This window comes from Curcuma longa, chromosome 10 (genome assembly GCF_044706935.1).
Source record: "Curcuma longa cultivar G26 ecotype Majalengka, Jawa Barat chromosome 10, ITB_CL_G26_1.1, whole genome shotgun sequence".
Classification (NCBI taxonomy): Eukaryota; Viridiplantae; Streptophyta; class Magnoliopsida; order Zingiberales; family Zingiberaceae; genus Curcuma; species Curcuma longa.
Window position 1 is genome coordinate 3727499 of NC_133870.1, and position 22516 is coordinate 3750014.

Below are 22516 nucleotides of genomic sequence, written 5' to 3' on the forward strand. Positions count from 1 at the left end.
AGCTTATATCAGTAGGATTTGAAAAAACATTCCAAAGATTAGTTTAATTTTCAAGAAATTAATTAGAAATTTCTAAAGACAATTTGACGGACGAAAAAATACAATAATTTTTTAAATTAATTCAAGATAATTATAATAGGAGAGTTACTTCTTTTATAAATTTGACGACTAATAAATATGAAAATAAATGTGTTAAGTAAGGAAAATAATAATAATTTAATAGGGATTATAATTAATTTTTTATTTATTATCTAAATAAAAAATACTGATTATCAAATAAAAAATAAATTAAATCTCTAATTATTATAGTCCTTTTATTCTTCAATTTATTTTCTATAAGTGCCAATTTGGGATTATTTTAAATTATTCACTTTATTCTCAAATTTATTTCTATTTATTTCCTTTTATTGTTGAAATGCGAATTTGGGATTATTTTTTAATTTCTTCACTTTATTCTCCAATTTATTTTCTTTTATTGTTGAAGTGCTAATTTGGGATTTTTTAAATTCTTCAAGTGTTGTTATAATGATTTATTTCCTTCTCAGCATTATAATTTTAAACTTATGATTACTCTTGAGAAATTTTAAATTTGTTTTAAATATTTCAATTGGATTATAAAAATTAACTAATATTTCTTAGAGTTCCATAACTTAATCTTAAATCACTAAGGTTTGGCTTCACCCTTGCACAGCATTATAAGAAGTTGCTGAACCACTATAAAAATTTAGATATTTTATGATGAATTTTGTGATGAATTTTAAAAACAATTATTACAAAATTATTTGATGACAAAATTGACGATGAAAAAATATTTATTCGTCATTAATTTTACGACGAATTCAATTTTTATCGCTAAATTCGTTGCAACTTGACAATGAAAACTGTTTTCATCGCAAATTGCCGATGAGCTAGATTTGGCGATGAAAAATTATTTCGTCGCCAAAGCTAGTTTTTATCGTCAAGTTGACAACGAAATTCTATTTTCATCACCAAAGTTTTGATATACAGTATTTTGCGAGAATTTTGCAACGAAATCGTATTCATCGCAAAATTTAAAATTTTTCCCAGCAACTACCTGTTTCATTCTCCAACCATATTTATATAAACTAACATAACCCTGTTTCATTCTCCAACTTTACATATAAACAATAATTAACAACAACATTCTAAAACAATCTTCAATCAATCCATATTTAACAATCCAATATCATTCAAAACAAACAAACAATTCAACATCATTCAATATATCCAATATCATTCTAAACAAACAAGTTATTACAACATCATATCCAACATTAATCTAAGCAAACAAGTTATTCCAACATCATTCTAAACAAACAAGTCATCATAATACAAGTTAAAACAAACAAATTAAACATATCCAAGAACATATCAACATATCCAAATCAAAACATCTCATATCAAAGTCTCAAAAAGACGACCAAATACAAAAAATATCATCATCCTCGGAAGATACTTTCTGCTCCACTTTCTGATCTGTCCATACTTCTTTTTTTCCTACATAAAAAAATAAAAGATAAAAATTATCATTTTGAATAAATTAACTATAATATGTAAATATTACTTCACCGCCATCCTTGATCTCACCAATCCTATTCCAACCCAAAATAATAATACTAATTAATAATAAAAAATAAAAGATTTACAAATGAAATAAAAAATATGGAGTGACACTAATTTTGAGAAAAATTAAAATTATACATAATTAGGATTATGAAGAATCATCATCATCATCATTATCACCAGAACCAAGAGGGTGACTCCGAGCGAGCCTAACTGAAAATGTCATATTATAAATTCTACTGTCGGCGTATTTCTCTCATTTCTTTATTCCTTTGCAATATTATGCCCTTCAAATTGCTAACCTCTTCAGTTAAGCTTTCTATTTGTGCCCTTACTCTTGGTAGGGTGGAAGAAGATGTACCAGCAACTCGATGAATTCTGCTTAAAGAATTTATTTCCAATATCCTTCCCTCCTTTGGAACCCCACTCGCCTCCAGTCAGATATTCAGATCATTTCCATAGAGGGCTCAAATCCATAATTGTTATCACTAGCACTTGAACTTATCTGTGCTAGCTCTAGATCATTATATTTCTCCTGTATTATAATAAAAACACATTTAATAAGTTAGATAGAGTAGGTACATAACTATTAGAATCTAATTAAGTTAGAAATTAAGATTCAAGTTTAATCCAAATCTTAATAGCTCTAGCTCTATTCCCGCTCCAAATCTTATCTTTCTTTTGAAACATGCGGATAAAAGTGTCTATGAATAGTTGCTCTTTCTTTATTTCCTTAGTCTAAAAATACATTGTTAGAAATAATATAAGAGTTTAAAATAAATTAATAACTTAGTGTTTATAAAAAAATTATCAATCTGCGTGTATGTTCTGTTAGTACTGATGGAATCAAAATATCTCCACAATGGTATGATATTGTCCACTTTGGGTCTAAACCCTCGTGACTTTGTTCTTGGGCTCTCTCCAAAAGATCTCATCCCAATACAGATATCTTCCATCCTTTTAAACTCCATGATCTTTTCCATGTGTTTTAGATGTGAGATTATGTTTGCATCCTTGCATTTAATAAATAATCTCCCCCTCAAATAAAGAACCACAGGCCCCCCTCAAACAGAAAGTATCCATTTTGATGTTCGAATCCTCGACCCACTAGGACTTTCTGCCCCTCGGTCCACCTGACCTAGTAGGACTTCTTGCCCCTCGGTCCACCCGACCTACTAGGATTTCCTGTCCTCTGTCCACTTTGGGCTTAAGCCCTCATGACTTTGTTCTTGGGTTTTCCCCAAAAGGCCTCATCTCAATGGAAATATCTTCCATCCTTTTAAACTCATGATCTTTTCCATGTGTTTAAGATGTGGGACTATGTTTGCACCCTTAAAACTCAACAATCCCCCCTCAAACAAAGGACCACAGGCCCCCTCTCAAACGGAAAGCCTCTGTTTGATGTCCGAATCCTAGATCCACCAGGACTTTCTGCCTCTCAGTCCACCTGACCTACTAGGACTTCCTGCCTAGCCGCAACTAGAACTTTCTGCCAGGTGTCTGGTCCTCTTCTTGATTCAGATACGGGAGCATCCACTTCCTTTGTTTTTAAGGTTCAACCCACATGGTTAGATCTGGATCATGACTCTTTCGTCGATGGTTAGTCCGGTGAAGAGCGGCCTCGCTCTGATACCACTTGTTAATACTAATGGAATCAAAATATCTCCACAATGGCATGATATTGTTCACTTTGGGCCTAATCCCTCATGACTTTGTCTTAATCCTCCAAAAGGCCTCATCCCAATGAAAATATCTTCCATCCTTTTAAACTCATGATCTTTTCCATATGTTTTAGATGTGGGACTATATTTGCACCCTTGCAACCCAACATGCTCATCAATATTTTTTGAGCCTTTTGTATATGTCGCAGATGAGTCTCCAAAATTATATGTTTGATTTGTTTTATTCTGGTGACTCATTTGTTTACTCTTCTCGGTTTGCCAAAGTCGATGATTCTAACCCAATTTTCTTCAGTGATGTAGGGTGGCTTTTTCACCTAGTCTTTGCATGATTGAGTACATACCAAATGTGATCTCCATATTTTTTTCTTAAAGATTCTCTTTATTTCCAATTCTTTAGATGGCTCCCAATTGAATGCCCACTAAAATTGAAAAAAATTAATTATATATTTATTTTAATTTGATATATCAACTGAAGGGGATATATACCTTAAACTCATTTCACCATAACTCTTTTGTAAGTGTTGGAGTGCTGGTATATGTTATTGATCTCCTCCCCAATGATTATTCACTATTTTATTAATCTCGCGAATAACACGTATAAAATTTTGAAATTTGTCATAAAATTTCAAACAAACATTGTTAGATAATTAAGAAAGTAGTTTAAAAAATACTAAATTTTTAAATACTTATGAATCTACATGAGGGGATTATATCTATTGAATATCTTGCAACTCAACAGCGGACTGTCTGGCCGAAAGTACTGGAGACTACAATGGAGATGAATTCGGTGAAAGTGCATGAGATGGTCCTGTCGAATCAGGGTGATGCGTAGATACAGTGTCAGGTGCCGCTGGCCAAAAGTACTCCGTCTATGGCCACTACGTCGAAACTGTCAACCAAAATTATTAGGAGATAAAGTAATAAATATTTGTTACATAATGAGGAACATGAAAAATTTACTATATTTGCTAACAAATCAAAACTGATGCAACACCAAATACCTAAATAGTGTTACTTGTAATGACTTATACAAAAACTACAGTGTATTAATAGATAATCATCAGTATTTAATAATAAGATAGTATATAGACAATTAAGTAAGCAACGAGTCATATAAATGTGACAGATTAAAATTAAATTTACTTTAAAAAATATGAAATATATACTAACTCGAAATATGGTAGGACTTTTGGACAATTCAGTAAAATATATGTCTGGACTGCACATTATTCTTGACCAGTTAAATATCTCTGCTTATATTATCCACTTGGTCGACTAGGATGTTCAAAATTGAGAACGAGTTCGAATTGAGATCAATAATACCCTCATCATCTCTTCCCGATCTCCATGTATGTATTCAAAAACTCAAGAAATAACAAGTGATTGCTAATTCAGGTGGGACTGAATGGTTAAGGCTCACCAAACGTCCGTGCGCGGCTCACCTCAGCGGGTGATCACATGCGGGATGCGGCTCACCTCAGCGACCATCGCACACGGCTCACCTCATAATACTCTATTTATGAGGTGAGTTCATATGGTTAGATGAGTTCAATAATAATACTTTATTTATCATATAAAATTTAAATGTGATTGCATTGTGCAAATTGGATTCAAACTTTAACTAAACTTCTGATCAGTGAGAAAATTAAGGAGTTAATAAATAAGAGGAAGTGATTTGAATGAACATCCTCAACAAAGTCAAAGTGCACATGGTGGTTAGGGTTAGGAGTTGAAACTTGGTGATAAGACAAAGGTGGTCAAATGAATGCATGATCAATTGGACCAGTAATCCTACTTAATATTTTGCATTGTTTTAAGACAATAGAAGCGACATAAATATGAAAAAAAAAGGAAGATGAATCAGCATATATGTATGCGAAAAGAGCCCAACTCTCTACCAACCAATGAAAGTGTGTCATATCTCAAATCTTACTCTTCGCCAATGTTGTTAGACCGGACATATGCGAAAAAGAAAGATATATGTCCCTTTCTATGCTCATTTCGATATATCGAACCTACATTGTGCGTACACAAGGAGAGTTACTCTACGTTTGCCTTGAGAGAAAAGCATGTATCTTGAGAGAGAAGACGTAGTTCAACCTACGTATTTATCTCAATGCATCCTAGGAATGCAACCCATCTAACTCCCTAATTCACATTATCGTTGCCTTAGATATCAAGAGCCATTCAATCGGTTGTAGCATGACTCTGCCGGCCTAGTCACAAGGGGCTGCTTATCGATCTTCAATTTGACTTCAACAATATGTATTTAGTATTCAGAATAACAGTGCTGAAATCATCAACAAGAGAGTTTTTGTTCAATCTGAGGTCTTCTCTTAGAGCTTCTTAGTCAACTCTTGTTAAGAGAGTTGGTAGTTGAAGGCATTTAATGGTGCTAGACTCTACTTGCCTTATCATATCTAAAAAAAAATGATAAATCCCAATCAGTCTCATGGACTCAATCCTTGCTCTTGCTCGTTCATTGAAGTGTTCCCACCGACCACGAACCTGTAAATCGGAGGTCTTATCATATCTAATTAATCAGTATAGTAATCAAACTGTCATATTCTTATTAGCTACCATGGGATTTAATATAGAGTTAATGCTGAACATGCATGAGATCAAGGTGGCTCAACTGGATCAAGTTAAACCCTAGAAAAGACATTGAAATTATAGTTTTTTATTTATCTAGTCAACTATAGCTCATGATGTAAATTGCAAACTAATACTAGATATCGTGTAGGATATGTGAAGAGTAGGGCATTACTATAATGATGGATTTAGCTTATGTAACCATCAAATAGCGAAAACATTGAAATAATTGATCAACTATTTGAGTTAAATATATTGGCTGCTAGGAGGGAAAAAATACATGATCTTGACTATCAACAACAAAATTGGTTGCACTTGAAAGCATTTAGGTTGAGAGTGATAATGCATAAAGGAGAAAGATCAATAACCTAAATTAGCAGTGAACCAAATACTAATTATAAGTTAATTAACCACAAAGTTATTCCTATGAAGTCAATTAACCTAAATCAGCATATATTGGAAGATAAATAACCTAAAAAAACTACAAAGTTATTCCTCTTGACCCGTCGGCCGATTGGTTAGGCAAAACGGCATGCCTGTCGGCCTTAGCGACGGCCGGCCAGCCTAATCGACCGCTAGTAGGGAGAGGGGAGAAGAGTGGAAGGGAAAAGAGAGCTAGAGGGGAGAACTTTACCAAGTTTCTGTTGCCGTCGTCGGATTCGTCAGGATCGAGGAAAGATTGTCGAATTCGTCAGGATTAGGGCAAAGATCGCTGGATCTAGGGAAAGATCACCGGACCAGGGGGAAAGAACGCAGGATCGGAGGGAAAGAACGTCGGAACGGGGAAGAAACTCAAGAGGGAAAGAACGTCACAATCGCCGAGAGGGAAAAAAACTCAGATCGCGAATAGGAAAGAAAGTCGGATCACGAAACTAAGTTAGGATTTTTTGATAACGAATTCTAAATTCGTGCATCAATTTATCGACGAATCATAAATTCATCATCAAATTGACGATGAATTATACATTTATTATTAAATTTGGCGACGAATCAGAAATTCATCGTCAAAGTTTATGACAACTTTTTGATTTGTCGCCAAAATAGATTCGTCGTCAAATTGACGACGATAAAAAATCCATAACTAAATTATTTTTATCGTCAAATTCGTTATAAATTAATGACAAATCAATATGAAAAATTTTCATCACTAAAATTATTACCAATTAACTATATTTTTATAGCTACTTGTCACAACATATTCCCGTCACAAATTTGTGATGGGGCTCTTCACAATCAACTGACTTCTTCTACGATCAGGATTTTAAAATCACGTTACAACATTTGTTGTTGATTCATTATAAAAATCAAATGTACGAAATATATCAAATGTAGGAAATATATACTTACTCTCGTGTGTGTATATATCCGCTAAGGGAGAACCTGAGAGGAAATATATCAAGGATTTGACATACTCTCGTGTGTGTATATCCGCTAAGGGAGAGCCTGAGGATTAGGGTTGGGATTCAACAAAGCACAATGTAACCTATCAAGCGTTACATCAAAGCCTTTTACTATATATACTCGTTAACTACGTACAATAATTAAGAAAATCGTTCGTCGTCCATGCAAGCCACAACAAGGGAAAATTTATTTCTCTCTGGGTTCATAGTTATTTAAATTTTGTACAACCGTCGGCCGCCTATGATCCATTCTCTACGGCAGTAGAATCAGGTGATGATACATACACACAGATGAAAGGACATTATATATATATATATATATATATATATATAATATATAGAATTAATAAGATACATTAATGTTAATCGTCAGTACATGTCGTAGTTAGGCGTGTTTATTTGGCAGGGCAAAGCAGTCTCCAAGTCCCACTGTGTTGTCGCCGCCGAAGATCTACAGTCCGAATCGGCGTTATCGGCGATCTTCCACACCTTCACTGACTTATCCAGACTCCCCGAGTATACCACCCACCTCCCGTTTGACTTGCTATTTTCTTGGTTTGCCTCCACCGCCAAGCACTTCACTGGCCCTGTGTGCCCCGTCAACACTGACAGGCACACATGGACGCCGCCTGCCTCCCGCCGCCACACGCATAATGTCTTGTCGGCAGAGCCGCTAAACACCAGGCTCCCTGCCGCCGCTAGGCACAGCACTGCCACCTTGTGCCCTCGGATCACACCTCCGCTGCCTGCATCGCCGCCCACACCTCTATGGTCCCACCAGCTAACGCCACCGTCCGATGATCCCGCATACACCATTCCAGCCGCAGAGTTCACCACAAGTGCCGTTATTGCCATTTCCTGCCTTACTAGTGTCGCATATGGCTCATGCCTCGTTAGCAAGACTGGTTTCTTCCCGTTCCCCTTCTTGTTTCCCATTGGCTTCGGCAGTTGTTCTCGCTTCCACACCTTCACCGTGCCGTCAGCTGATCCAGTCAAGACCATTGTGTCAAACCCCACGGCGACAGCGTTGATAGCGTCATCGTGGGCGTTGATCGATTCGATGCAACGCATGTCCTCGACACGCCACACTTTGAGCGTGCGGTCCCAAGAGCCGGAATAAATTAGGGATTGATCCTCGCTGAGGCAGAGGCAGGACACAGCATCATGATGGCGAATCCAAAGGGCTGAAGAGCGTTGGTGGTGGCGCTTGTGGGCGGCTTCCACATAGTTACTTGGGTTGAAGGAGCACTTGATCAAGTCCTTGAAGCGTGGGAGTGTTCCGACGTGTTTGTGAATACGCGGGTCTTTCGGTGAAGCCTTCCAAACGCGAACCTTGCCATCCTGGTGGCCGGTGAAGACGCAGTGGTCGTTGGAGATGACGATGGCCTTCACGAAGCCACTTGCGGCCTTGAAGCCGGAGAACTCCTTTTGGTTCTTCCACACACGGATGTTCTTGCTGTCGGAGCCGGTGTAGAGGAGGTCGCCGACGGCAGCGAGGGAGTAAATGTGGTCCTCCTCGCGGACGAGGGAGGCGACGAGGCCGGAGCCGGCGGGGAAGAGGTCGGTAGGGGGCGGAGGAGAAGCATTGGCGGGGTCGAAGAATGGGTTAGGGTCGGGTTGGTGGTTCCAAGGGGACATTTGTAAGGGGGAGCTGTCGGCAGAAGAGGGCTGCTTGTCGGTGTGGGAGCTGTGGTCGGAGAAATAGCCAGGGTTGGCTAGGGAACGGCTGCTGGTTCGGCCGTGGAAATCCTCCTCGCTCGTGGACTTGATGAGAGAGTTAGAGTGCACGAGGGCGGAGAAGCTGGGCGTACGAGGGAGGCCGCCGCCGCCTTTGGCGAACAAAGCACAACCTCTTATGGATTCTCCGTTCATGGATGAGGCAGTGTAGAACGTTTATAGGCTTGCAGATCACGAGATAACGGAAGGGATATACAAGCTAAGGATAAAATGAAGGTGTAGGAGGAGGTGATGGAGGAAGCACTGGAATTGGAGGAAAGAAAGAGAGGAGGAGAGGATGGGGCGGGAAGAGCTGTCAAGCATGAGGACGAGAGCAAGGCAGAAGCAGAAGAAGCCGGGGAGCCGCAGACGCGCAGATCATGATGATTCCTTATATATACAATGCAAAATCTCTCAATCATCAAGAAGTAAAAAAAAAAATACCATAGTGGGTGTGACATGTATTATATTACACTTTGTTCGAGTTAGGTTCACCAAGAGGCAAGATTATTCAGTGCTAAGTCATGGTTTATAACAGTAACGTTGAAAATATATGTTTAGAGTTAGTATTCAGTTAAAATTCAATTGAATCCAATTGAATAGAATTAATTAAAAATCAAATAAATTAATTTTTTTGAATTAACTGAACTAATTAAAATTTTTAATAAAAATTAAATAAATCAAATTGATAAAATATCAATTAATTCAATTGAAAACTGAATTAATCAAAATTTTATGATATATATAAAATGTTGTGTGATATTACTCTTATGGAGGATAGGATAAATTCTGAAAAAGAGATTTATCAACAATTCAACATGGGAATTTGATCATCAAATTCATGTATATTCCAAAGATTCTCGGATTAGTAAGGGGGTGTCGGGACCTATAGGAAAAAAGAAAAATTAAAAAAGATAATAATCTGAGAGCCCTTTTTATAATATATCATGCTAGCTACTTGCTATTTAGCTTGAATTACAAGCTGTGCCTTATCGCTAATGAAGTTCTATTATATTTTTCATCTCTTTCTCAGTGTTTTAGTTAGCTCAGAAAAAGCAAAAACTCACAAAACATCAAGGCAAAGAAGATAAATGCACATACTATGATTTTATCCATCTCGATATATTTAGGATTCATGCCTAGCCCAAATGCACAGGTAAATGACTAATGAATAGCTACAAATATATATTGTTATGGGTATTATGATCGGGTCCGTAAAGATTAGTCTTAAATTAGGACACGTCAGATAAAAGAAGGTGACTTGTTCGGACACGTGACATAGGCGAAGGTAGACTCGGTCGTCACAGTTGACTGGACTGATTGACTAGACTTAATCGGACGCGTTCGACTCACCCAGAATCCTTATTCGACCACTCACTCATCTAACCCTGATCCATCTCTCTACCAAGCTCGTTGCTCCTACACTCAAGCCGTGTCTGATCCTTCTCTTTTCGCCCGTCAAATCTCTCAGATGGTCACAATCAAATTCAATCTGTCAGACAGTCACGTCACTGCCACCAAACAATTATGAGATAGGATTAGACATGCGGAATGACTAACGATCGTGGATAATCACGATAAGATATTTTTCATACCCTAACAAGATATTCCTCTAACACAATGATATTCTCCTTAATAATGAAAGACAACTCTGAAAAAATCTACTACGTTGATATTTTTCTTAATTAATAATAAGATAAGCTGATATAATTCTCTCCCCTATCCGTCTATATAACCCCCCTATTATACACAGGTACACAATACCATATGCACTCGCTTCTTCTTGCGACTTGTTGTTTTCTTCTTTTTCCTCCCCCGTAACTGATTTGAGTGTGGGAGTGGTCGAGTCAGAGACACCCCTGGCCTTCCTTTTCACGGTGTTGGTGTTTGTCGGTCCCGGAGTTCATCATCTTCTTTCTCCTAACAACATCCATCGTGGTGTTGCGTGGTGGGTGACGCATCCACTAGGCGATTTCAACAGGAACATATTTTGGTGTCGTCTATGGGAACTTTTTTTTTCCTGCTTTGAGACGTGTCCATGGATGATCCCCCAAGACCAGCCCTCTTCGCCTTAATGGAAGAAGAACTCAACCGCCTATTGGCGGCTGCGGTTCAAGCTGCTTCACAAAAACAGCCCTTCGTTCCAGCTCCGCCCTCCATGATACAAACACGATCTGCGGAGCTCCCTCAGATCCCCACACGAAGACCACAATTTCCAGCAGAGGCATTACGGGCCCCTCTAGTAAGGCCCATTGCATTCATGGAGTCAACGGTGGAAAGAACTGTTGGGACCGATGCGTTCGCTAGAGGGGGGTGAATAGCGATTTTTCTGAACTTTCTTGCGAAATCGTTAGCGGAAGCAAAAAAAAAGCAAAGAAAAGATTACAATCGCTAACCCGTTGATTTACTTGGTATCCATCTCTATGAGGTGACTAATCCAAGGATCCACACACACTGAACACCTTTCCACTATGAAAATCCCTCCTTTTCAAAGATCACTTTGAAGGCGAAGAAACCCTTGCAGAATCAACTTCTTCCTTTCACAAGATATAGAGTGAAGTTTGAGGAAGAAGAAAACAGGTTTACAATGATTGAGATTGTGCAAGAATGTAGAAAAGTGAACTGTGTCAAACTCTGCCGTCGAACTTTATTTTTATATAATTCTGAATATCAGTCGACTGTTCCAAGGGCCAGTCGGCTGATAGGCTTCAACGACTCTTTGATTTGCATTTAATTGTCTAGCTGGCAGCTCAACGGTTGTTTATCAGTCGACTGCACCATCACTAGTCGACTGGTACCAGTCGACTGATCGAGTCAACCAAACTTTTTGTTCGACCACCAGTCGACTGACGAACAATATCAGTCGACTGATCAAGCTAAAACCTCTATGTGTGCTTTTGATCAACCATCAGTTGACTGCATGAACAGTGCCAGTCGACTGTAAAGCTGAAACCACCCTTTCAGCTTCTTCTTCAGCCCTTAGCCTTGACGCAAGCCTTCAAACGTCTTCCACAAGCCTCGTGCTCTTCCTTGCACTAGCTTAAGACGTTTCCCTTAGCTTCGTTGTGCTAAGTCTCCCTTTGTTAAGAGGCCACACCTCCAAGGGTCATAATACGAGGAGTGGTATAAAGAAGAGGAATTTAGGAAGTCTCATGGAACTTACACGCCAACAAGTTGCCGCACTTTATCAATACCATGAACATTTAGGCAACTTACCAAGACTTCCTAACTTTCCTCTTGGGTCTCGTCCTCCACAACCTCCTCCAGGCCCTTGAAGGAGGTAGAAAAGTTCAAGTCTGGGGGAACCAAAAAAATGTAAATAGTGTAAATAGTTGCAATTTATTTTGAAATTTACTTTCTTTACTTAGGTTGCAATTTATTTTTGTAATTTGCTTTGAAATTTACTTTCGCAATTTGCTTTGAATTTTGCTTTATGCATGGTAGATTAACATGTCATTGATCACCAAGACATCTCTTGTTTGTCTTTCTTGCAAGAACAGTAGCAATTTGTTAAGATGAAGGTGATTAATGCTTGTAGTTAATATCCTAGGACTATTTCTTTTCTTATCTTCATAGGAAGTGAGCTAGGATATCTTGAATGAGTCAAACCTTGGCCTGGTTTTAGGATCTCTTTTCACTTATACCTGATAGCCTTCCGCAAGGACCGGAATGTCGCCAAGTAATAAAAAGATCGAATCCACAGGGACCGTGGAACTACTTACTAAATCTAGCACAAAAAGGTGGAGAGAATGTTGATCATGAGTTGTGTGGGGGAGATGGGAGTGTTCTAAAGTGCTTTATCCTAGAAGGCAGAGAAAGGGATCGACTGTGACACTGATGGGTGAAGCGATCCTAAGGATTTCAGACTCCTCAAGATAATGGATTAATCGACTTGGATCCTCTACCTTTCCTCAATAACTGTTCAATTGTAGGAATGTCAACCAAATTATCCAATTCAACCTCGTCAGGTATCCTCGAATTAAATCATTGGTGTTCTTACGTGATTCGTTATTGGTTTGAAACGGTTCTAGAAGCCCGGTTCAGGTCTGCCCGTGTCACTCAGGCGCCCCGGAAATACTAAATGAACCCTATCCCCTGTCATAGGATATCCTTTTACAGATCTCTCCCCAATAACGAATGACCGCTAACTATTCCTCATAGGAATTCAACTATGTATTAGGAAACCCCTCGGAATCTCGCCCGGTCAAGGTCTGCCCCTGTCACAGAGCGCCCCGGTATACGGCTTTTTTAATGCGAAAGGTAAAATATATCATCAAAAGTTTATGTCTGAGTTAGCTCCTACTACCCAAGTTTGGTCACGAGTGCACCACTTAGAACTGATTGAATTTAGAAGTTTAGTTCAGTTAATTTAAAGTTTTAATTTTTTTAACAAGTATCGGTTATTCAATTTTTTCAGTTCAATTTTAATTTTTAAAATTTTATTTTAATTAAATCTATACTTAGATCCACGATCTCAACTATTCAACAGTAATCGATTGATATGTCATTAATGTGAGGACTCATGTAAGCTAGAAAAGGATGAATAATTTCTTTCATCTCGATTGAATTTGCAGTGAAAACTTTAAATAAATTTGATGATACATGCGTAATATCAAGATTTTACTTAGTTCACCGCCTTCCAAAATCACTACTTTAAGATCTAGTTCTAGTAAACTATCATCACTATCCTCTCCTTCTTGGACATCTTCGGAGATGAGGAAGTCTCTTACAATTTATTTTTTACATAAGCAATAAAATACAAAAAAATACAAATAAAAATGACCAATGCAAATAAAATGCTTTACAATAATGAATCTTGTTTGTGATATGTTGGTTATTTTGAAATGTTTCTTGTTGGTCCGAAAATGCACTAATACTTCATCCTTAAACCTCCAAGAACTGAGTTGTTCGATCTTCCTCGAAATCCTCTTTTATAGGGTTGCTATCAGGCTGATTTTCGCCTATCAATCGACTGATTTTACCCATCAATAGATTGATCCACTATAGATTCAAACGTTATTCTGACCTATCATCTCAACGACTCCATCCACCTTAGCATCAATCGATTGATCATTACCATCAACCGGTTGTTGCCTAATCAATCGAATCGCACAATTGAGTTTTAAACATTTTATTCGTTTGAATAATGACATCAGTCGACTTCTCATTACCATTAGTCGACTATTACCTAATCAGTCGAATCTTGAGTGGGTTGAGGTCGTGACAGAACGTCGAAGCTTGAGCCTGTGGCTATTGAGGTCATGGTTGACGTCGAAGCTCGAGTCAGCCAACTATCGAAACTCGAGCCTGAGTGGGTTCTTGTGTGCCGACTCTAGCGTGCCCGAACCCCCAAACACCTACTTCATGATTTCGGTCTGTTCCCTCAAGGTCGACTGCCTGAGTGCCTTGCGTGCCTGAGCAGCATGAGTCTCGAGCATTTGAGTCCGAGTGGGTTCCTATGAGGCGACTCCCGCATGAGTTCAAACACCCGACCAACTTTGAGCTGCAAGCCCGAGTGGGTTCCTGAGTGCCAACTTGGTCGAATGTTGACTTTGAGTCATGAGCTTGAGTGGGTTCTCGAGTCCAACTCGATGAACGCCTTGCCTAAGCAACCCGAGTGGGTTGCTAAGCATGAAGCAGTTAGGACTCAGTATCTCTCACGTGCAATTGATCACCCCGAGACATATTTTTCATCTTCCTAAGGGCCTTAATGATTTAGTCTTGATCTCTAAACTTGATTTTCAACCTCTAAATTATTTATCCTTGATTTTTTATTTCTTCCTTGATCATTTTCTTCCTAGGCATATGTCTAAATTTCTTTATGTTATTGTCTAGATTATTTTCTACCTTCCTATCTTTAGGTAAGGTTGTTCTAGCACGATATGATCTATAATTATCTTTAGAATTATCATGTTTCCTATCTTCATTGTAACAAGTTCTAAATTCATAAAATTTAGGTCTACCATGTTTTTTTATCATGCTATGAAAGAATTCCATTATGAAATGATACCTTAGAATTTGCTTTAGGATCTCCCCTAAACTTGAGTTTCCTCCTTTGTCCTTAATCTATTTTCTCCCTCTTGGGCAGTGGTTCTGGTAATGTCTATATTGGTTTCATGTAAAGTACACAATGTACTCTTTGCCCTTTTGTATCAAGGATCCGACCTCCTTTAGCTTCTCCTTTGCCATTGGTGTCAATTGAACCTTCTTCTTGATCAATCTTAGGCACTTACTCTTATAATGCCAATTTTCTCTACACTCAAAATAAATAATGTGATCTTTATTTTTAACGATTGAAATTGTTATACCTACTCAAGTTGGGCTCTCCAAGCTTGTTGAGGTGGCACAATCTTCCTCCCTATCGCTTTCAGATATTGAGGGTTTCTCTCACTCCAGTGTCAATGGTCACTCCTCCTCAATTCTTGAGGTGGATACTTCTTCAATATTCTCCTCAAATGTTGAGCACCTCTCAACCTCTAAATTTTCAAGTTCTTGATCTAATGAGTCTCCCTCTTTGAATTCGTTTTCACTTGGCATTGAGGTTAGATTTTCATGAAGCTTTATTAGCTTCATCCACAATTCCTTGACATATTGATATTCACATATTTTACACAAAAATATTATTAGGTAAAATATTTGCTAATAATTTAGTTACCTTTTTATTTGCCTCAAAATTTTGAACTTGCTCCTTAATCCGTTTACTCTTTTGCAAAAGTTTTCCTTTTTTTTCTTGGAGCTTTAAATCCTTCCATTAAGGCAAACTAATTTTCTATCTCCATGAAAAGCCCCAAACTAGGTGTCACGATAGGGCTTCAAATTGAAATTTATAGATTTTATCGAAAATCCATAATAAATTCAAATAAATGAAGTATAGGGGCCTCGAGTCGTGTTTTTCCAAGGGCTAGTAGAAAGTTGAATGAATTGAGCTTATCGTGTGTCGTATTTTTGGGGTTTTCTATTAAAATGGGGTTTTTGGGGGTTTTCAAATGAAATGCAAATGAAAATGCAATAATCCAATAAAATGCAACTAAAATCAAGTCGAAACAACCAATTTGAAATTCATATGATTAAGCATGAAATAAAATGAAATGCCAATCAGGATAATTCTAAAATTCAAAATTGAAGTCTAGTGTTGTTGAATTCCAAATTCATAGATCGAATGTGAAGTTTAGAAATCCTAAATGCAGTATAGATATCCTAACTATCTAACATAGCCTAATTGCAAACTAAATGAGTTTCTGTTCTAATGATGCAAACCATACAAACCCAATCGATTCAATTCAGGTGAACTTAATGGCTAAAACCAAAAATGCATTGAGAATTCTTAGCCTAAACCAACTCAACTCACTCTGATACAATCGGCTTGGATTGGCACGGGAAGTTTTTGTGTGGCACGCAACAGTGAATGAGCAGACTGAGAATTTCAGTAACCCATTCGAAGGCTTACAACCAAGCTACTGAGGCTCTAAAACAAAACAAATCAAAACAAAACTGAAGCATTGAGCTAAAAACTAAATTCACAAGGTCTAATGTGGGTAACGAAATCAGAATTTAAGTTAACAAAGAACAAGGAAAATGCAGAAATGCAGAAAACGCGAAATTCAGAATTGCAGTAACGAAGACGGTCATCCAATCTTCCCTTCTCCTTCAATTCTCCTCAGCTCGGTGTCAACAAGCTCTTGGAGCCCTTGGAAGCTTGAAGACGGTCGCTTGTGTGTCTTGCTCGCTGCCAGCACCTCGAAACACCCGGAAAAACCCTCTCCGAACGAAACCGACGCTGTGCAGACAAGTTTCAGATGGCGAAAACCGGAGTTCCTCCTTCTTCGTGCTCCGATGGTGTTGCTGTTGGTCCAAGCGTGTTCCGCAATCCTATGAGAACCCCTCCATGAACCGCGGCCTCGTATTGTGCAGCTGGTCGCCGGAAAACCAAGAAAACAGGGTGGCGCCGCCGGAAGAACCCCTTGCCGTCGTGCGCCGTCCGGTCGCCGATTTATACCCAATCAACCGGATTGAAGCTTCTCAAGGATGGAGAATTGCAATGGAAATAGAAAAATTGGAAGGAGCTGGCCCGATTGATACGTCGCGGGGCAGGGAACGCTCGCGGGAACGAAGGTGAACAGTGACGGCCAGCCGAACTGTTCACCGATTAAAGTTTTGATTAAATATCTGATTAATCTGATGATCTGGACCATCCGTTTTGAATCCGACGGTGGGGCTTGATCTTGGGTTTAGGGCTTCCTAGGGTTTCCAAAAAATTGTAAAATTTTGATCAAGCTCGATCCAAGTCGTTTCCTCCGTGTTGGCTTGATCGGTTTGACAAATTTGACTTGATTTGACCGCGGTTAAGCTCGAGTCGGATCCAATTTAACCCTAAAATCAATAAAAATCAAATTAATGCCAAAAATTGCCATAAAATCATGAAAATTAGAATCAAACCTCAGATTATGCAATATAGGACAATTAAGATCAAATCAATCCATTTTATAATTTATTTTAATGTAAAAGCCCAAAATTGAATCAGTTTAAATCATAGAAACCCTAAGTCATCACTCCATCATCAAGAAATTCTCCATTCTTTATTCCAATACTTGAAGCTTCTTATTTTGAAAGGTGGAGGTACTCGGATGTCGTACCTAAAACCATCCCAGGGATTATTAATTCCAAAATCCGAGCTCCCTTTGGTGTTGGCTTCTTTCGGCAACAATTCGATGACCTGCTACTATTGATAAGCTCAAAATCATGCCTTCTTCTTCTTCTTCCTCTAGCTTTGTGCTCCTTCCGACAGTTAGTCCAATAAAGAGTGGTCTTGGTCTAATATCACTTGTTTGAACTCATGTAAGCTAGAGGGGTGAATAGTTCCTTTCGCATCGATTGAATGCATAGTGGAAACTTCAAACAAATTCGACACCCGAGGCACAACACCAAAGTTTTACTTGGTTCACCACCTTCCAAGGTGACTACTTCAAGACCTAATCCTAGCAAACTGCAATCACTATCCTTCTCCTTCTCAAACATCTTCTGGAGGCGAAAAACCTCTTATAATGTGTTTTTACACAAGCAACACAAACACAAAAGAAAGATACAAACAGAAATGAGTAATGCAAATAAAATGCATTACAATAATGAATCTTGCTTTTGATAGCTGTTAGTTGCTTTGGAATGCCTATTGTTGGTCCGAAAATGCACCAACATTTCGTCCTCAAACCTCTAAGAACCGACTGACTTGATCTTCCTCGAAATCCTCTTTTATAGGGTTGATGTTGAGCTAATTTTTGTCTATTAGTCGACTGATTTTACCCATCAGTCGATTGATCCACTATATATTCAAATGTTACTTTGACTTATTAGCTCAACAACTCCATCTACCTCAGCATCAGTGAACTATCTATTATTCATCAGTTGACTGTTGCCTAATCAATTGAATCAGGCAATCGAGTTTTGAATATTTTATTCACTTAAACAATGGCATCAGTCGATTGCCCATTATCATCAGTTGGTTGTTGCTTAATTAGTTGAATCCCGAGTAGGTTGAGGTTGCGACAAAATGTTGAGCCTGAGCTTGAGGCAGTTGAGGTCGCGGATAAACGTCGAAGTCGGAGATCAAGTGGGTTCTTGTGTGCCAACTACCGTGCACCCGAACCCCCAAACACTTAAGTCATGATTTCAATGTGTTCCCTCATGGGCGATTGCTTAGTGTGTAGCGTGTTCGAGCAGCCTGAATCACCATCACGCTCCTGAGCACCCTAAGTTCGAATGGATTCCCATGAGCTGACTCTCGCAAGTGCCCGAGCACCCTGAACACTCGACCGACTCTGAGTCCCATGCCCAAGTGCCAACTTGTTCAAGTGCCAACTTGGCCAAATGCCTACTTTGAGTCCTGAGCTAGAGTAGGTTCTCGAGTTCCAACTTGGTGAACGTCTTGCCTGAGCAACTGGAGTTTGAGTGGGTTGCTGAGCACGAAGGAGTTAGGACTCAGCATCTCTCGTGTGCAACCGAGCACTCGGAGCCCATTTTCATTCACCTAAACCTCTTGGCACTGAATTCGGAGTTTAGACTTTGCTAGTCGATTGCTACTACCAAGCAATCGACTGCTAGTCCCATTTTATCCTTTTCAAGATTGAATTCCCATCTTTCTTGGTATTCGGTGGACCTTAACCTACCATAATTTCATTTGCTCAGCATTCGATCCACCTTGACCTGCTAGGATTTTCTTTGCCTAATATCCGATCAATCCTGACATGTTGGAACTTCACACGCTTAACATCCAGTCTTTCATGACATGTTAAGACTTTTCATACTATCTTAACATCCAGTCCTTCTCGACTGATGGAAGAGCATCTAGTAGCACTACTAGTTTATGTCCTCCGATACAGCTATATTCCCCTTAAGCTATGATGAGAAGAAATTGAGGCTATCGGCCTCCCTTTTGAGCCTTAAAGAAGGACGATCGAGACTACCAACAAGAAAGATGGCTAACCCGTGGCCTCCTGACGTGGTTGGCACGGTCAGATTGCGACACTATGATTCACTCGAATCGGGTCGTCAAAACTCTAGATTTGGTATTTTAATTATTTTAATTTTTTTAATTGTTTTAAATTTTTAGGATTAAATTTTTTATTCTAAAAATTAGTTTAGATCTAATTTTCTTTTAACATGAGTTTAGATTTTATCTTTTTAATTTTTTTTTACTTTTTCTTTTTTTTAATGTAACATTTTCTTATTTCTTAGACTATCTAAACAAGATTAGAGTTCTTATAAAAGAAAGCTTTAGTTTAATAATATTTTTGACAATACTATTTATTTTTCTATCTTTTGATATTCTTTCGAATCAAAAGATTTTAGACGATTGATTTTTGATATTTGTAGTCGATCAATGAAATTAATACAATTCGCAGAATAATCGCTATCCCCGTCCAGCGTCAGTTGGTATCAGAGCTCTTAGATTCTTTCTGAGAAAGCCTTGCATTGTGATTATAGCACTCAAGATGAAATACTTTAAGATCTACAGAGACAAGCCATAAAGTTTTCTCAACGTCTAGTAGCGTAAGATCGTAAAAGTCGTAAGTTCCTTTATTCCCTTTTTGAAAAATTTTTAATTTCCAATCGAGGAGAGATGTTGAAACATAAGTTTGGTTTTGAGGGATTAAGGATCAACCGCCCTGCCAACTATAATTTTGAGAGAATGCTAACTCCATAGCGCCTCTATGTTCCCCTTCCTCCTATGGCAGCGGAGACAACCATGAAGACGCGGACTTCGACAACATCACATACGACCAATCCTACTCTTTTGACCATCCGATCACAAGAGGCGCTGGAGACGATGATAAGATCAAAATATTTGGTGATTTAGTTTATGACGATGCTGACGAATATGAGATAGACCTAAATGAAGTGTTGATCGAAGACCAGAAGCCCACTTTATTAGATGGTAATCAGTAGCCTGATTCATCTATCAACGAAGCCCTAATCTCCATCATCTCACCTTGCATTAATCCGACATCTCAATTTATTCAGCATGAAGTTAATATATGATGAGGTACTTTATGGTGATGATTGTATGATTTTGGTCATTTGTTAGATTCTAGATGACAGATTATCTGAGGATGCAATGTATGTTCCATCAAAAGTATAATAACTGCCTAGAGATTTGACTGAGTTAATGTCAGAGGATCTTTCTACCGTTCTACCGCTTATGAGACGACTTTTAATTCATCAACACTTGAGGACTTTTGATCTTAAAGGCATAATCTTGAACTAGAGGACGAGTTCTTTTTAACTCATGGAGTCTGATGCAGGAGCATCCAGCAACATAACTAGTTTATGCCCTCTGATATAGCTATATTCCCCCTTCGAGCTGTGATGAGAAGAAATCGAGGCTACCAACCTCCCTTCTGAGCCTTAAAAAAGGACGATTGAGACTACCAACAAGAAAGATGACTAACCCGTGGCCTCTTGATGGGGTTGGCACAGTCGGCTTGCGACACTATGGTTCACTCAAACTAGGTTGTCAAAATTCTAGATTTGCTCTTTTAATTTTTTTTTATTTTAAATTTTTAGGATTAATTTTCTTTTCTAAAAATTAGTTTAGATTTTATTATTTTTTAGTTTTCTTTTCTAAACGTGAGTTTGATTTTATTTTTTTTACTTTTTCTTTTTTACTTTTATAATTTTTTCTTATTTCTTAGACTATTTAAATAGGATTATGGTTGAAAATTTTAGTTTAATAATATTTTCGATAGTGTCGTTTATTTTTCTATGTTCTGATATTCTTTTGAATCAATAAGTTTTAGACGATTGATTTTCAGTGTTCGTAGTCGATTAACGAAATTAATACAACTCGCGGGATAATCGCTATCCCACCTATTGTCACCGACCTATTAGGGCTTTTATCCATATGTCAAGTATTTGATCCTCTCCATGATCCACTTGTTATTACTCCATCTCATGCTAAGTGTTCAATCAATCTTGATCGGTTTGGACTTTACTTTTTTATGTCAGATGTCCAACCCTTTATAACCCATTTAGACTTTCCTCTTGTCATCTCCGTGTTGGACTTCCGACTATCAAGTATCTGTTTAATCATGATTCACTTAGACTTTTCCTATTTGTTAAGTATTCTATCAATCTTGATTTATTTGACTCTTCGCTCAACCAACTTAAAATATTCATTGACTGTCAAGTATTCGATCAATCTTGACCTACTTGATATTTTATTCAACTAACTAATATATTAATTAAATATTAAAATTTCAACTTAAGTCAACTCGAGTTTGGTCAATCTAATCAATCTTAAGGATCGATTGTATCAATAATTAATTATTTCGAACTCCTGATTTTAGACTCTGGAATACTTTATATTCCTATTGAACAATAAATAATTAATTGATATTGTAAATCAATCAACTATTAAACAAATTTAGTTAATTCAATAACCGTTTGAATTAATTATATATTTTTATCATTCGATTTATTGGGCAAACTTTAATTGATTTTTTACATTTTGATTTAATCGAATTTCTCTATACTACTTGAGTAAACTTTTAAATTAGATGAAAATAAAAAAGTAGTTGGACCAAATGATTTCTCGATAGAAATATGAAAGTATCTTGAAAAATAAGATATTTAATGACTTACAAAGTTATTCAATTTGATATTGAAAATTTAAAAAATGTCTGATCAAAGGTAAGTGCTCTAATTCTCTTATATAAGAATAAAAGAGACATACAAAATTATGCAAACTATAGAGTCATTAAACTAATGAGTCATATCATGAAATTTTAAAAAAGAGTAATAGAAAAAAAAACTAAGGAAGGAGACCACGATGATCAAAAATTAATTTGTATTTATGGTGGGAAGGTCGACAATAGAAGTTATACATTTTCTCAGGCAACTAATTAAAAAGTAATGAGAACAAAAACAAGACTTACACATGATATTTGTCAACCTAAAAAAAATTTATGATAGAGTCCTAAAAAAATTATATAAATAATTCTAGAAAAGAGAGGAGTTAGTATATCGTATATTTAACTAATTAATGATATG

The 22516-nt window shown here is 37.6% G+C and overlaps 1 protein-coding gene across 1 annotated transcript; it reads right to left on the bottom strand.

Annotated features, from left to right (window-relative positions):
- Positions 1 to 7627: 7627 nt before the first annotated feature.
- LOC141836108 (protein JINGUBANG-like) lies at positions 7628 to 9130 on the bottom strand. The gene has a single exon (XM_074723519.1). The coding sequence runs from the start codon at positions 9128 to 9130 to the stop codon at positions 7628 to 7630; it is 1503 nt and encodes a 500-aa protein (XP_074579620.1).
- Between the last annotated feature and the right edge of the window lie 13386 nt (positions 9131 to 22516).